This window comes from Gopherus flavomarginatus, chromosome 3 (genome assembly GCF_025201925.1).
Source record: "Gopherus flavomarginatus isolate rGopFla2 chromosome 3, rGopFla2.mat.asm, whole genome shotgun sequence".
NCBI lineage: Eukaryota > Metazoa > Chordata > Testudines > Testudinidae > Gopherus > Gopherus flavomarginatus.
Genome location: NC_066619.1, coordinates 257,314,327 through 257,331,739, shown reverse-complemented (window position 1 = coordinate 257,331,739; position 17,413 = coordinate 257,314,327). Strand labels below are relative to the sequence as shown.

At 43.0% G+C, this 17,413-nt stretch overlaps 1 protein-coding gene across 3 annotated transcripts in view; it reads right to left on the bottom strand.

Annotated features, from left to right (window-relative positions):
* The window catches only part of RAB28 (RAB28, member RAS oncogene family), a 96,858-nt gene extending 88,753 nt beyond the window's left edge, over positions 1-8,105 (bottom strand). For 2 of the 3 annotated variants that reach the window (XM_050948067.1, XM_050948068.1), the window contains exon 1: positions 7,709-8,103. In XM_050948067.1, the coding sequence (XP_050804024.1) occupies positions 7,709-7,783 (75 nt within the window). In that variant the 5' untranslated portion in view covers positions 7,784-8,103. Of the gene's footprint in view, positions 1-7,708 lie in introns of all 3 variants that reach the window. The other variant, XM_050948065.1, reaches the window with a different exon arrangement.
* Positions 8,106-17,413: the final 9,308 nt, after the last annotated feature.

The following is a 17,413-nucleotide window of genomic DNA, read 5'->3' as shown; positions in this document are numbered from 1 at the left end:
AGGTCCATCCACAATGCAAAAGCTCCCTACGATCCTAAAATTGCTCTCTAGAAGGGTTCTTGAGAAAAGTTTTAGGTAACAATTTTGGCATCAGCCATAGCCTGTGTGGTCAAGGTAAATTATTTTTCATTCCAATGGTTGATGAAAGCCATTCTAGCTCAAAAAAACATTTTCTGTGATAGTTTTAAACAAGATTTTCCCCATCCAAAAAGTTTCATGAATCTGGAGAACAATTTTGTAACAGACTGGGTCTCATTACATGACCTCTCTACTATGACTGCCAACCATTGTGTTGATAGACTCTCTCTCTCTATTTAGGCCCCAGTTCAGCAAAGCATTTAAGCACTTGCCTAAATATAAGCATATGCATAAGTGCTTTGCTGAATACGGATGGCTGACTGAATCTGGGTCTTAATGCATATGCCTGATAATATTTATTTAGCAGCCCAGCCCCTCCCCTTTCAGCTAAAGTTCTTAGGGTGCTGAATTAGCAATTAATCTAATGAAATCATAAAAGTATAAGAACCACAAAGAGCTTAAAAGCCAAAGCAGCAATTTTAAGAATGAGTGATTATGGGGGAATTCCCTACAAACCAGGATACAGTTTCATGTAAGCAGTGAAGCAGAGGAGAAGACTGCTTGCTTATAATTTTAGATCAATCACCAACTAGTTCTATCAGCTGTGCTGGAAATTGTCCATAAATTGTCCTGAAAAAGAGCTCTCCAGCTCAAAAGCTTGTCTCTTTCACAACAGAACTTGGTCTATTAAAAGATATTACCTTGTCTCTCTCCTATCCTGGGACAAACAAGGCTACACCACCACTGCAAACATTCATTTACAGACCGACAAACAAAAAATCAGACTATGTCTGAAAAAAAAGTTGCCATCTGTCAAATGTTAGATGGCAAGTCATGATATATGCAATGACATCCAGACAGTGTCAGTCATGCTTTCTTACTAGCCATTTTGTGGGTATTTGTAGAGCAAGAGTAGGAACTTCCCAAAGGCTGCCCTACTTGCCTTTGCCTCCCTAGGAGGTAAATTTTTCAGAAGTGCCAGTGGGACTTTGGCTGTTACCTCTGGATCCAACAATAAGGTTTTCCATCAAAGGTTTCCACTTTACTAAACCCATTGAGAAATTTACTATCGCCATCTAAAAATTAATCTGTATCCCCTCTCACCCCACCCCTTCCAATTTATCATGTCAACTCTCTATTTATAGTAACAATCCACACTGGACCACAATCTGCACCAGCACCAAATTGTAAGAATCTTAGGTGCACAAAATGATAGGAAACTGTAGGGCAGAAAATGCTTTAATTTTTGTACTGGTTATGGAGTAACTCAAATATGGATAAATTTTCAAAGAAGAGTCTAGTTTATAAAAACACATTGATCTAAAATTTTGCTTATTCCTAGTTTACAAAGCAAATAATTTTATAATTTTGATTTTTTGGCCTTCCCACTCCACCGCAACTCAATAATGAAAAACTGTCCTTTAAAAGAAAAAGTGGCTGATAAATGTTTACAGACAACTTATTTATTTTTATTATCTAGGTTTGCAAGCCTGAATGTGGATCTCTGAATAGCTCCTCCATTTGCAAAATGGAGAAGACGATAGTAATCTAAATGATAGTGGTGAAGTGAAATTTAATTAACGTTTATGAAGCACTTTGCAATCTTCAAATGAATGGTGCTATAGAAGTACAAAGTATTAGGTGGGTAGCGAGGCTATAAATGCTAAATACTTTTTAGCCAGAGAAGGAAATTCCAGTTCATTAATGGCTGAAAATAGTTATGTGATGAGCAAGCAAAGATTTACTTCCTCAGAGATCAACAATAATGAAGTCTGAAATTATGTTGATCATTGAGGTTGTAGAATTTGAAAATAGCATCTCATTACCCACAGATCAATCCAAAATTTAAAAAAAAGGGGGGGGAGGGGAAAGATCCAGGAGCAATACACATTTGAGAAGGTCATCTCAAAGCTGATGTAGGGAAAGAGGGTTTTAGGATTCCTACCGGGGGCAAGACACAGTTAAGTTCCACCTTTTGTATCAACCGCGAGAGTACATGTCCGATAAATTCAAGTCCCACACTCAACTGGAAGGGAGAGAAGGAATGCGCACTGCCCCTTATCTCCAGCTCTGAAGCCTTCTAACTTTGGGTGGGGGGGGGAATCCAGCTATTCTATTCTTCCTCCAACCTCCCAGTAGGTAAAGGGATGGTACATTTCTGCTGCTCTACCCACCCACATGACCTTTATTTTTCCAAGACCTCCTTGCCCATGAATAGCTCCAGAACCTAGTTCCACAGAAGGACAGCTTTCCCGAGCAGCAGCAGAGCAAAACTAGTGTGGTTTTTGTTAGTTTCACTACTGCCAAGTTTCTCAACATGCAAACCAATGAGTGTGTGGAAAGATGTAGAAGCAACATCCAGAGACTGACACCATTTTTTCAATCTATATTAATGTCACTAATTTAAAAAAAGTTTGGTTTAGTGTCTGGAAGGGAGGGGTTTGACAAAAACTCTGGTTCCTGAAGTTTGTTCCCTTCTCTCTTTCCCTCCTCTTCCTTCCTATAAAAGAAAGCCTTTTCTTTTATACTTCTGTTTATTTTTGCTTAACTCAATCCTCCTTTTCTGTTTCAGATTTCTTTTGATCATCTGGTTTAATCTATCTTCCTTATTTTTGTCTAACTCATTCCAACCCTTTTTTAATCATCATTTTTTTCCTCAGGTTGTGCACTGTTTTTCCTATTTTTTTCCTTTTTAATATTTTCTTAGCATTTTTTTAAAATTTTAATCTTTTCTTTATTTTCTCCATTTTAGTATATTGTTTTTCTTCTGGTCTGTGTCTTTGTATTTCTATCAGTCGCTCCTCCATTTCTATTATGCTGTTACCATTACTCCTCTCCTCCAGGAGCAGCACTTCCACTCAGGTCAACCTGATTTAGACTCCACAGCTAACCTGAATCATTCCCATTTCCCTTGCCACTCTGCCACGTCACCAGTCAGGTTTAGCCCATCCATCCCTCCATCTCCATCTATGGAGGGGTTGACGGTCCTAATCTGAGTAGCACTGTGACACCATCTTACAGGTCTCAATGCCACTGCTGTGCACTGAGTGCTAGATGGGCTCACTCTCCAACCCTCCCCTCCAAGTCTCATCTTTCAGCACCCCCACTCTACTCTTGTGGATGTTTATGTAGCAAAAGACACTTAGTGACCTTTCCATGACTTCCATGAGTTTTTTCCCACATCTCTGTCAAGAAATTTTCTAAAAAAGTGAATGGGAGTGAAGCACTGCTCCCTGCATCATGAATGGGGCCACTACTCGGGAAGAGAAATGGAAACACTGTCCTGGACTGGAACTGCCATGAAGCTGTCTGAACAGTTTTGTTTTTAAACTACTGCAAGCAGTTCCATAGAGTTTAAATCATTCCCCCTCTCTCCCAGGCGTGACACCAGAAGACATGCAAGTTTGCTGCCTTCTTGTAAGCTGGCTGAACCATTGTTCCTCAAGAGGCAGGAGACCAGTGTTGCCATTGGTTGGCCTGGAGGAAGAAAAGGAAAATATGAAGCTCTGGATCTCAGAAGGGAATGGGAGACTATATCTTCTGCCGCTATTCCTATTCCTCTCCATTGACTGAAGACAGATCATAACTCCTGCAGAGAGGGGAATGTGTACAGTGAATGGGGGCTGAGTATGTGCACAAAGGAGGCTGGATGAGAAACATACACAAGAGGGAGGCTGGGTGGGGGAAAAGAAACTTATGCTTATACACACACTGTTTTAAGAACTAAGGGGAACAAGTGACAACACAGGAGAGGGAACTCAAATGGTTTGGTCTTAAGAGGTCTCCAAATGCACCTGAACTGGCCCCAAAGCTGTATCCCCCCCGACCCATTCAGGTTGTCAGACCTCTTTTACTTTTGCAAGATTTTCCTGCAAGGCCCAAAGGTGCAACTGGGCCTTCTAGGCACCAATATGGCTGGAAGAAGCCTCTCTAATAGCACTATCTAGGCTAGGAGGGAGTGCAGGGATTTAGATCAATTAAATTTTTGAATTGCTCCGCTCCAGCTCCAGGCAAAAACCTACTGCTCTGCGCTCCAGCTCCGCTCCAAAGCCCTGAGTGTGAGGAAAGCAAAGCAGCCCCCAATCAATGTAACCTGCACTGAGGATTCAGGGATGCAACCAGGAAAAAACATCAAAATGCACCAATGCTTGTAATTCCAGATATGGTAAGAGGTCTTGCCATAAGGTGCTGAACAGCAGCAGTGAAAAGGACTTCTTAGTTTGATTTGTATACTGGAAAAGCTAAGAGCAAAAGACTAGAGCTATCTTGAGCATTTATAATACACTCCTTAGATTGCCACTTGGAATCATTGATCCATTGATTAAAATATAACACCACTTTCACGGCATAAAAGGTTTTCTTTACAACCATTAGAGCTAGATCTCTTTAATTTAAAGAAAAGAGTAAAGTCTATATTTAGCCACATGCCTTTTTCAGCACAGAGAATTTTCCTACTTATCAATGGAAAGCAGATTTTCCAACACCTGCAAACTATATGAAGTCTTGGTTTTTCACCTGAATCATATGTAAACCAGTTATTCTGTGACCGAATTTTTAAATTTCCTACTAAAAAGTCAGTAACAAAGGAGAAATTGTACTTTTGAGATTCACATTCATGATGGAGATTATCAGGTATGTCTCATTAACACATTCAAAATATGTGTAATAATACATACACTAAGGAGTCCTTGTGGCACCTTAGAGACTAACAGATGTATTTGGGCATAAGCTTTCATGGGATATAATCCACTTCATCAGATGCATGGAGTGGAAAATACAGTAAGCAGGTATAAATATACAGCACATGAAAAGATGAGAGTTGCCTTACCAAGTGTGGGAGGGTCAGTGCTAATGAGGCCATTTCAATTAGGGTGGGAGTGGCCCATTCTCAGCAGCTGACAAGGAGTATCAACAGAGGGAAAAAAAATTTGTAGTGACCCAGCCACTCCCAGTCTTTATTCAGGCCTAACTTGATGGTGTCAAGTTTGCAAATTAAATTACAGTTCTGCAGTTTTTCATTGAAGTCTGTTTCTGAAGTTTTTTTGTTGAAGAATGTTGTTATTGAGTGTCCAGGGAGACTGAACTGCTCTCCTACTGGTTTTTGAATGTTACAATTCTTGATGTCTGATTTGTGTCCATTTATTCTTTTGAGTAGAGACTGTCCAGTTTGGCCAATGTATATAGCAGAGGAGCATTGCTGGCACATGATGGCATACATTACATTGGTAGATGTGTAGGTGAACAAGCCCTTGATGGTGTGGCTGATGTGGTTGGGTCCTATGATGGTGTCCCTTGAACAGATATGCAGACAGACTTGGCAACAGGGTTTGTTGCAGGGGTTGGTTCCTGAGTTAGTGTTTCTGTTCTGTGGTGTGTAGTTGCTGGTATTTGCTTCAGGTTGGGAGGCTGTCTATAAGCGAGGACTGGCCTGTCTCCCAAGGTCTGTGAGAGTGAGGGACCGTCCTTCAGGATAGACTGTAGATCCTTGATGATGTGCTGGAGATGTTTTAGTTGGGGGCTGAAGGTGATGGCTAGTGGCGTTCTTTTACTTTCTTTGTTGGGCCTGTTCTGTAGTCTGGGTACCCTTCTGGCTCTGTCAATCAGTTTCTTCACTTCACCAGGTGGGTACTGTAGTTCTAAGAATGCTTGATAGAGATCCTGTAGGAGTTTGTCTCTCTCTAGGGATTGGAACAAATGTGGTTATATCTGAGAGCTTGACTGTAAACAATGGATCATGTGATGTGGTCCGGATGAAAGCTGGAGACATGTAGGTAAGTATAGTGGTCAGTAGGTTCCTGGTATAGGATGGTGTTTATATGACCATTGCTTATTTGTACTGTAGCATCCAGAAGTGGATCTCTTGTGTGGACTGGTCCAAGCTGAGGTTGATGGTGGGGTGGAAATTGTTGAAATCCAGGTGGGATTCCTCAACGGCCTCCTCCCCATGGGTCAGACTTCAATGAGAAACTGCAGAACTGGAATTAATTAGCAAACTTGACACCATAAAATTAGGCCTGAATAAAGACTGGGAGTGGTTGGGTCACTACAAAAAATAATTTTCTCTCTGTTGATACTCGCACCTTCTTGTCAACTGCTGGGAATGGGCCACTTCCACCCTAATTTAATTTGCATCGTTAGCACTGACCCCTACACACACTTGGTAAGGCAACTCCCATCTTTACACATACTGTATATTTATACCTGCCTACTGTGTTTTCCACTCTATGCAACTGATGAAGTGGGTTATATCCCATGAAAGCTTACGCCCAAATACATCTGTTCGTCTCTAAGGTGCCACAAGGACTCCTTGTTATTTTTACTAATACAGACTAACATGGCTACTCCTTTTTGAAACCTGAATACATACATTATGATTACTTTTTGTTGTCTTCTTTGGTACATAGTGACCCTTGCTTTGCCTTATTTAGCATTATGCTAGTAATGGACTTCATGTAGTTCACAATTCTATAACCATGGTGTTTGTTAATTACATTCCTAACCTTCACAGAAAGAAAACCTTGAAAATGTGAAGCAAAATTAAAACACCACACTGGTGACTTCCCATACTCTGAAATAATAGTTCTGACAGATATAAAGTTGCCTCGTTCGTGTCAGTAGTCTAGTAGTTTTTGAAATCTTAAGAACACAAGTTGAATAGCAACATAGGTCACTTTTGATTATATCGGCAGCAACATCCAGCTAGTATGTTTGTCCCTGAAACCCACATTCCCTCCCTCTGCCTTACCAGAGCCCCAAATCCTTTCCCAATGCCAGTCCAGATGCCAAAATCTGCCGCTTCCCCATACAACTTCTATGCTGTTACTATGCCTTGCCAACACAAAGTGTGCAAAACACTTAAAATATGGGAACAACATAGGATAAATTGGCTTTAATGTCAAAATAAACACCACAAAGGCCTGTAGTGATTGTATTATTAGCTTTTACCTTTATTAAGGACTTTTATACTTGATGTTAAGCCAGTTCAGAATTCCTAGTTTGCTGCACCAGAGGGCAGCAGGAGGCAGGGACCTTGCCAGAGTTTGGGTGCCAGTCCGGGGGGGCGGGAAGGAGGGTCTAGGAGGCAGCCTAGGGCCACGGCACCTTGCGCCCCACAAGACAGATGGGGTTGGCCACAGCAGCCTCCCCTCCCACTGTCTGTCTTGGGGGGCTGCGCTGTCTGACAGCGAGGAACCCTCATCTCTGCCATTCGCTGCCTCCAAAGGTCTCTGGAGACCCGACGGAGAGGCCGCTCATGGTGCGGTTGTTCCACCCCCGAGCACCACCGCGCTGTCGGCCTCGAGTCCGAGGTCGCTGGTCTCCCAGGGACGTGGCTAGGGACAACTGCCGGTCCGGCAGCCACCGAGAATCGCCTGTCAGTCACTGGCCAGATGTGGCGACAACGCCAGGCGCGACAGCCACTAGTGACGGGGGCAGGGCCTCGGCTGTTTGAGCTGCACGCGCCGCTAGCCGGGGCTGGGGCCCTAGCACAGACTGGGGCCAGCTGGGGGGCGAAGTAGGCGGGCCCGGTGCGGGGACATTCCGCGGCGGGAGGGGACAGAGAACATCCCGGGGAGGGTTGGGGTGCAGCCCCGGCAGCGAGGAGCGGGGGCAGACGGGCCCCGGCACTGACCTTGCCGGAGGTGCCGTCCCCTAACACCACTAGCTTGAGCTGCCGGTCCGGACTCTCCTCCTCCGAGTCCGACATGGTCCCTGCGCCGGGCGGGGCGGGGAGCGAGTGCCGCTCTCACGACACCTGGACCGGCACAGAGGCCGGAGCCGCCATCTTCCCTTGATGCGGCCGCTGTCGCTAAGGCCGAGTCTGGGCAAGACCACCGCGAGGCCGAACCGGAGGAGGGCGAGAGAGACGGGGCTGCGGACCCAGCGACCGCTCCCCGGCGAGGGAATCAGCTCGCTGGGCCCTCCGCGTCCCTGCACCCTCACAGCCTCTCTCCCCCTCCCAGCGCGATAGTGGCCTGGCCTGGAATTCTGAGAGCTTCAATGGTTTAATCCCTTAGTGACGCCCTGCGTGGTAACTAAGGACCGTGGGGTGAAAGGTCACACAGGGCTGGGAGCGCCACAACTAGCTCCTCCTTCTCCTTTCCCCGGGGGGCGGGGTTTAGGGGATTTCCCGCCCTCTGTTCTGCTGCCCCAGCAGAGCGCGCTGACTCTTTGCCCTCTGTTCTGGAGGTGGATCGGCGGGGGCGGCGCATGGGAGTTTTTCGCCCCCCCCCGCTCAGGGGCGTGGCGGCATCTACTCCCTTCCAGCCGAGCGCTGGGCGAAGAGAGGGAGCAGCGGGTCCTTTTCCTAGGCCGTGCAGAGGCCCCCAGGAAGCGGTGGAAGCAACGGTGACCCCAGGCTACTGCCGTTGGCGGAGTCCAAACGAGAGCGGGGCTGGAGCTGCCCCGGGGGAGATCAAGCAGCGCCACCCTCCCCACTCACCCCCCTTTCTGTACTGCTGCCCAGGCTGAGGAGCTGGGGCTGTAAGATCACTTCTCCCCTTTGTCTCAGTGGTTCAGAGGCGCGGCCCCCTGCTTTGAAGCGCTCCCAGGGAGGCAGGCAGCCTCCTCCCCCCCCAAAGGAAGAAGCCCCTCCAGGGCCTGAGCTCAGGCCCTGTGTTTCTGGCTCCAGCCACCAAAGACTAACGTGCTTGTGAGGCACTGCTCCCCTACAACGCAGCTGAGAGCCTGGGCCGGCCCTTACTGCGACCTGCACACAGGAAGGGTTAAGGACTCCGCCTGGGGGAAACCATTAAACAGGGCCAAATTCGAATGGCGTGGTGACCCTGTGTGCCAGGTCCCGATGTCTCTCTCTGGCTCAGGTTTAGCCCAGCCACTCCCTCTGTCATGCCAGCAGGGAAGGGGCTCTACAAGTACTCAACCAGCTCTGGTCAGAGGCCAAGGGGAGGCCTGCTGGTGCCCCTCCCTCACCATACACTTGCAGAGTAGGTTCTCAGATGTGGGGGTCATGGCATGGCTGGCTCTGTTCTAAAAAAGGGAGAGGTGCCAAAGGTCCTCACCTCACACAGAGGTGCCCCCCTCCCTTATGTCCGGCAGCTATGTGAATTGCTCACTAAGGTCTGACTGGACACTCTTTGATGATGATGTGGCGGGTTGGAACACAGAAACCCCCTTGGGAACTGCCAACCGATGTGTCAAGACTACTTCTGCCCCTGCTTTCCCTGCCAGCTTGGGACTCCAGCACCCTGTCTCGTTGAGCCAGACACGCCAGTCTGCTCCAACCCAGACCCAAGGTCTGAACCACGTGCCCCAAAGCTGCAGACTTAACTGAAAGCACCTTAAGAAGTGTTCCTATCTTTAACACTCAGACGCTCAGCTCCCAATGGGGTCCAAACTCCAAATAAATGCGTTTTACCCTGTATAAAGTTTATACAAGGTAAAGTCATAAATTGTTCACCCTCTATAACACTGATAGAAAGTTATGCATAGCTGTTCCCTCCCTCCCCCGGTATTAATACATACTCTGAGTTAATTAATAAAAAGTGATTTTATTAAATACAGAAAGGATTTAAGTGGTTCCAAGTAGTAACAGACAGAACAAAGTGAATTACCAAGCAAAATAAAATAAAACATGCAAGTCTAAGCCTAGTACAGTAATAAAACTGAATACAGATACAATCTCACCCTCAATAAGTTTCTTTCACAGACTGGACGGCTTCCTAATCTGGACACAATCCTTTCCCCTGATACAGCCCTTGTTCTAGCTCAGGTGGTAGCTAGGGGATTTCTCATGATGGCTACCTAATTTGTTCTGTTCCACCCACTTATATATCTTTTGCATAAGGTGGAAATCCTTTGTCCCTCTGGGTTCCCACTCCTCAACAGAAATGCACCAGGTTAAAGGTAGATTCCAGTTCAGATGACATGATCACATGCCACTGTAAGGGCTTGGCTACACTTGAAACTTCAAAGCGCTGCAGCGGGAGCGCTGCCGCGGCAGCTCTTTGAAGTATGAGTGTGGTCGCAGCGCCAGCGCTGGCCACCTCCTCATGGGGATTAGCTTGCAGCGCTGGGAACCATGCTCCCAGCGCTGCGGCACTGTTTACACTGGCGCTTTACAGCGCTGTATCTTGCAGCGCTTAGGGGGGTGTTTTTTTCACACCCCTGAGCGAGAAAGTTGCAGCGCTGTAAAGCCTCAGTGTAGCCAAGGCCTAAGACTTCATTACCCACTTGCTAGCACACACATATACAGGAAGACTTAAAAGTAAAACAGAGCCATCAACAGTCAATTATCCTGGTTAATGGGAGCCATTAAGATTCCAAACCACCTTTAATGGTCCACACTTTGCATAACTACAATAGGACCTCAGAGTTATATTTCATATTTCTAGTTTCAGACACAAGAGTGATACATTTATACAAATAGGATGATCACACTCAATAGACTATAAACTTTGTAATGATACCTTACAAGAGACCTTTTGCATGAAGTATATTTTAGTTACATTATATTCACATTCAGCATACTTTCATAAAATCATACAGAGTGCAACATCACAGATGATACATACACAACATGGATGAGGAAAATACTCAAAATATCTATCTTGATTCTTTTCTTTATGGGACTAGTGAAATCATCTGTGCTGTCATATAAGTGTAAGTCAAAAATGGCTGAGAACTGACAAATTGGATGCTAACAGACTGTGAATCCTAGTGATTATTTAACATGGTGATACTCTAAACAAAAAGAGCTCTCAGCCCTGTGTGTAGGTATTTCCATTGCTTCACACTGACTCAACAGACATTCTAGGCTTCAGTTACAATCCCAGAATCTTTTTATATAGACTATGGCAGTGCCTATTTTCGGCACTGTACAAACAGAATAAAGGATGTTTCCTGTCTCTAGACCTCTGTGTGAGTTTGCATAGCAAGCGGCTAGCTTGCATATATGGAGTTCAAAGAGGAGGTATTCCCATTGTGTGCATTGTAAGAAGCACATTTGTGCACTTCTTTAAAGCATTCCTTTCTGAAAACTGATGGTTAAAATGGCATCTAAGGGTCCCATTTTCCATCTCACAATGATTTCCAGTAAAAATTTGCTCAGTTTACATAAGGTTTTTTTCTTACTGCCGCTCCTGCAGACTCAGCCTAGGATCTGAGAGCTAATCTGGGTTCTTGTATGTTATTACCAATAATGAAGATTCAGTGGCAAGGATGTATTGGCCCAGAATACATGGGATGCTGCCTAGCTGGCAATTGTCCATGGCCTGGCCTGTATTTTTGCCTAGTTTACATGACCACTTCATGGTACAGTACCCTGCAAACCACCAAAGAGATAAACTAATGCTAACCTCCACAGGAAGACTGGGAATCTGAGTTTCCTGGAAGTTCTGGAACAGCCTTCCCAGGGGAGTAGTGGGGGCAAAAGACATATCTGACTTCAAGACTAAGCTTGATAAGTTTATGGAGGGGATGGTATAATGGGATAGCCTAATTTTGGCAATTAATTTGTCTTCGACTGCTAGCGGTAAATATGCCCAATGGCTTGTGATGGGATGTTATATGGGGTGGGATCTGAGTTACTACAGAGAATTCTTTCCTGGGTGTCTGGCTGGTGAGTCTTGCCCACATGCTTAGGGTTTAGCTGATCGCCATATTTGGGGTTGGGAAGGAATTTTCCTCCAGGGCAAATTGGCAGAAGCCCTGGGGGGGTTTCGTCTTCCTCTGCAGCATGGGACATGGGTCACTTGCTGGAAGATTCTCTGCACCTTGAAGTCTTTAAACCATGATTAGAGGACTTCAATGGCTCAGACACAGGTTTGATACAGGAGTGGGTGGGTGAGATTCTGTGGCCTGCATTGTGCAGGAGGTCAGACTAGATGATCATAATGGTCCCTTCTGACCTTAAAGACTATGATTCTATAATACTGAGGTCTTATGTAGTGCTCTTCATCAATAGATCACAAAAGTGATTCATAATCTTCCATGTGTTTATCCTTATAATGCCATATCAACTTTGCAATTTACAACATACTACACCTTAACTTCTCATTATTCCAATTACATTCTTGCTTCTTTCTCTCAACTTCAATTCCAGCCTGATTTCTGCAGCCACTATCTTGAAAACTGTTAGAAATAGACCTAATGCTGTATACCATTTGAAATTTATAATGCCATATTTCAAATGGAGTTATGCATTACTCTAACACTGGGCTTGTGAGAGTAGTGGTTGGTGAAATCATATCTGAATAACAAATTTTGGTTAGAAAAAAATCAGTAATCAAAATTATCTGATTTTTAAGTATAGGCACCATCTAATTAATTCTCCACCTCCCCAGCTGTTTTCTTGTCAGTTAATGTTATGTAGCATTTGTTTATATCACTATTTGTATCTGGATGATGATTCTTTCTGTTATGGTATCAACATAAACACTTCTTGTTTGCCTCTTCAAGAGGAGTTACAACTGCCCAATTAGCTAACTGGCAAAAATGTTGGACTTTGTCAACACTGGGATTATTAGCCACTTATGTAGCCACATCGATGTTGCTGTACTAGTACCAACCTTTATTGTCAGTGTAGTGTACTGATGTAAGCAGCATCAGAACAAGTCAGTGCTTACACCATTGCACCGTGTATGTTAGGGGCTTGCACTGATGCAGTTACATTCATGTAGCCACTTGGTGGCTAACAAACAACAACAACATTAGACAAGGCCTTAAGATGGGGGAGGTAACCTGTAGAGTTTAAAATAATATCTGGAATATCGTCTAGTCTTTCCTGCTGTATTGGATGGATTCCTTTCAAGGACTCAGGGATGTGGACTGGGGCATATCTCAACCCTTAATTTAAAGTATTCAGTCTTTGACAAAAAAGCTTTATCTCTAAATGAGAATCAGGAACCCAACTAAACAGATGCTAAAGGGACACAGTCAACTTAAAAATAACAGTTTTGTCTGATGTTTTGTTTTACTTCCTATTAGAAGTAACACCTAAAATTATTGTATGTGGAAGATTAGAGAAAATGTATATTTATTTTATTTTGTGCACTGAGTAGCACATTTTGTACAGTTTCACCATGTCTCCTGGATTGTCAGGCCCCAGTCCTGCAATCACACAGACTGCAGGAATCTGCCTCAGTGATTTCAGTGTCATAGCTAGTTTCCCTTGTTTGTTTGGGTCTTTCACACAGCAACAGAGACGATAAACATTTTTTTAAAAAATTGGAAAATATAATTGTAAAACAAAAATTGGCAGAGGGACTCAAGGGCAGGTATAGTAACTGAAACTAAACAGTTATATTTTTTAACCAATGAGATGACAGGTTGACAATGTCCTTTTTATAACCAAAATTTAAAAAATCTGAATAAAAAATCATTTCTTCTTTCCTTGGTAATTGTGGGGTCATAAAAGCTTCAATCCTCCATATACACACATTATAACCCCAGTGAGTTCAAGGGGACTACTCATGCTGATAAAGTTATTAATATACTCCAGTGTTTGCAGAATCAGAGCTAATAGTTACTAGTTCTCCAATAATCGAGAGTTTACGTGGGGAAAAAAAAAAAAGATAGACAAGACCTGAATTTTTAGTGTAAAAAGACAAGCAGAGAAAAATCTGAAAATTTTCTCATACATCAGAAAGAAGTAAAAAATCGCATACCCCTTCTATTTTCCTGTGCAGGTCGCCATTAACTTAATTGGGCTGTGGTGACTCTGATTGACCTATCCAACTTCTGAGTGGTCAGTATCTGAATAGGACTTAAACAGGGAAAGGAAAGGAACTGAGACAAACATGGACTTTCTTTTATGCTTTGCTACTTTATTGAAGTTTTGTATGATTAACACTAAATAACATTGAAAATGAATGTACTAAGGTAGTTAACACTTACACTATAAGGCAAGTGTTTCATGACTCACCCAGGACTGAGAAACAGTCTGGCAGACCAGTACAAATGTTCTTGGGTCCAGTAAACTTTTCTGAACACTGGTTCTGGATTAGTGATCAGAAGAAGAAAAATATACTTCCCAGAATATGTTTACATAACCATATTTTAATAATTTTTTCTTATACTAGAACTGTTAATAAAGAATAGTATGGTCCTAACGTAGCATAGCTGCTTATACTGTTCATGCACAACACAGATTTCTGAACCTTTATTACTTTTGAAATGTTTTTCCACAAAATGATTAGTTTAATATTTTTTCCTCCTTGAGGATTACGGTCCTACCAAATGTGAACTTCACATGGACAGTTATCTTGTGTTCAACACACATGTGCACAGCAATTTAACTACACAGGTTCTTCTTTCCCCATCTTCTAAATAACTGAAAAACAGTTGCTCAACATTTCTCAAAAAATTCACCTTTGGAGAACAGAAGGTTTGAGCCCCTAGAGAAGAGATTTCAGAAAGTGTGTGAACAAATACAGGGGACTGGAATGGAAATACTTCTGAGCCTTAACCATAAAGTTTACTACCACAAGTATAATAGAGAAACATTATATGGAAGACTTTGATGGTGCATGGTATGACTGTCTTCTTTGCACACTGCACCTCCTTTTGCATGCTCCTGTGCAGATGAGAGCAACTAATTTAAGATAAGCAGCAGTGAAATTGGTGGAAGCCCACCTCAGCTGGTTAATTTCACTCCATGGTCTGTTCCTGCACTATGAGATAGGGAGAGTTAAATTAGACAACACTGAAGTGCTCCCACTACCCGCTAACAGCTGTTTATTTTCATTTAGGTGCTTTACTTCAATCAGGAATAGGGGAAAAGCAGTGGAGCAGCAAGGGGAGGGGAGGACAGGGTAGGAAAGGAATGGACCAGTTGGGAGGGGAGAAGATATTCTGCCATGCATGAGAGAAGGGTAACGGAAAGGGGAAACAAGGAGAGGGGTGAGAGATAGGAAGAGTAGAAGCAGGGTGTGGGAGGCAACCAAAGACAGTGTGTGTGTGACAGTAAGAGAGAATGAATGGAAGCAGGTGAATACGTAGATCTGGGATAGAGGAACAGACAGGGGAAAAAAGGGTCAATGCCAGTATTGAAAACACACACCAAAAAATGACATAACTCTTAATACCACAATAGATAGATCTTACACGTACAATTTTCCTTTGTAGTTCATTCCTTTTCTTTCAGTTTCCTTTATGAGTTCTTTTAGCTTGAGTATATTTAAGGTATGAATACTCTTGCTCTAAGAAAGTGAACAACAGAGTGAGAAAAACCATGTAGCCCCAACTCTTACCATCTTCATTAATTTAACAGTGCCTTGAGTACATACTTCTGATTTGCTTAATAGCTGTAATTAAAATAGGATTAAAAATCAATATTATGCAAATACTGGGAAAACAATATATTAGTCTGTGTGTTAAAAGGCAAACCCGTTCATTAGTAACCTCTAAAGACCTGTGAAAACTGGCAGCAGGAGGCATACAATATGGATACAACTAGACAACTCACATCTCAATAGACCTATTATGATTACTAGCTACGTGAAAGTCGGTGACATGCTCAATTCCTCATTTTGCATTTTAAAACATGCCCATAAAATTAAAAAAGCAAACCAACAAACAAACAAAATGTGGCTCAGCGAAAGAGTATGTCATACAAATGTCCAAGTTGCATTATGATGTTAAAGTGGTAACAAGTTTTAATAAAATCAAAAACAGATTCTTCACTCTGTTACACTCCTTTTACATTTTACTTTAGTGCAATGGAGTGGAGAAGCAAGCTCCAAATCCTTATGCAACTTAGTTGTTCATGTTAAGCAAACTAATTAAGTTTTGTACTGCGTGACTTATTGTTATCAGTGTGTCCCTTCCAGGGTAACTTTGGAACTGAAATGTTTTCATCATTTTTCACCCTTTTATCCTGTTTATTATTTTCTATGCATCAAGAATGCTGCATAAGACACAAAGTAAAGTCAGTGTCTGCCCCAAATAACTTGCTATTTAAAAGATGAAAAGGAAAATATAGGGCATACTGAGAAGAACTGAAATTAACAAACTGAGTACATTTTGCAGAAGTGTCTTTTCTCATGTCTGGTAGGTACACCTAATCCTCATAGTCAAACTCATTTTATGCATCTTTGCGAACACTAGGGAAGAATCTCAGAAGAGAGAGCTTGAATGGAACTTTTACTTACAAGTGTTTTGTTTATTGTAAAATCCAGTCTTAATTGTGATACTTGTTCCATTTTTGTTTTACTCTCTGTTTAAATGTTATTTGAATTTCCTTGTAAAAGGGCTTTATTGATAGTCCTGAAAAACCTCTGTTTATGCACAGAAAAGACAGAAGTGTAAACTCCATGAATATGCCTTAGCCTTAACCTGGAGTGACCAGCTCTCCATGTGAGAGGGTAATTTAGTCTCCATTCTCATTCAGTCTTTGGCCTGTAACTTTGTTTTCCCCTATGATCGTTGATTTTGCCATGTGTACATTTTCTGCTACCAGTTGAATTAAGACTATCTTATTTCACACAGGCCACCAAATAACCTTTAAATGGTAATGACTGCCAGTGACTATTGACCTGTCTGGATTTTATCTGAGGGGCCAGAGGAGGAAGAGCGAATACCAATCTTCTAAAATATCTAGTCTCCCATTTCTGCATGCTAAATAAGCTACACTAAATGATTGCGGCTTCCACAATTTAGGGCTCATTTTCAATCCTTGCTATCTATTTAGACGTGTATTTCTTCATAAGTAAATGCATACACTTTGCATGTGAAAACACATGACTAGGTGGTCACAAGCAAATCAGGGTTTGTGTGTGAACATGCAGGGTACAAAGTAAGCATTTTCAGTGTGAAAATACATATATAAACAGGGTATGAGCACATCCTTCATGTGGAGTGGTTGTAACAAGAATGAGTCACTTGTGTCCCCATTCCATCTGGCTCTACTTTAGATGTCCTTCCACAAACCTCACCGCAACAAGAGGGTCATCAAAGCAGAATGATACACACTCCATGTGTGGGATAAGTTAACCACTATTAGAGAAAGTGCAAAGTAGTCATGATCTGGCTCATCATTCAAAGTGAACAAAGAGAGATTGAGTCAGGGGATCAGTATTTCAGTCCTGAGCTATTTTCCCTAGTTTTTTCTGCAGAGCTAGTACACTCACCATTTCAACCAGAATCCCGCTGCTCCATAATGATCTCTTTCGCTCTGCAGCTAGACACTGATTTAAAGTCCATAGAAGACCCTGAGGCCACAAGGGGACATTCAATGCAGTGTTGACAAGTTCCATTGGGAACCATATCCATTCTTCCTCTGGCAGATAGAACATTCACTACATGTGTTTCACCAATGGTATTCTCACCTTTGGAAAAAAATCAAAGCCCAAACAGAAAAATTGGGAGGGAGCTCCATTAG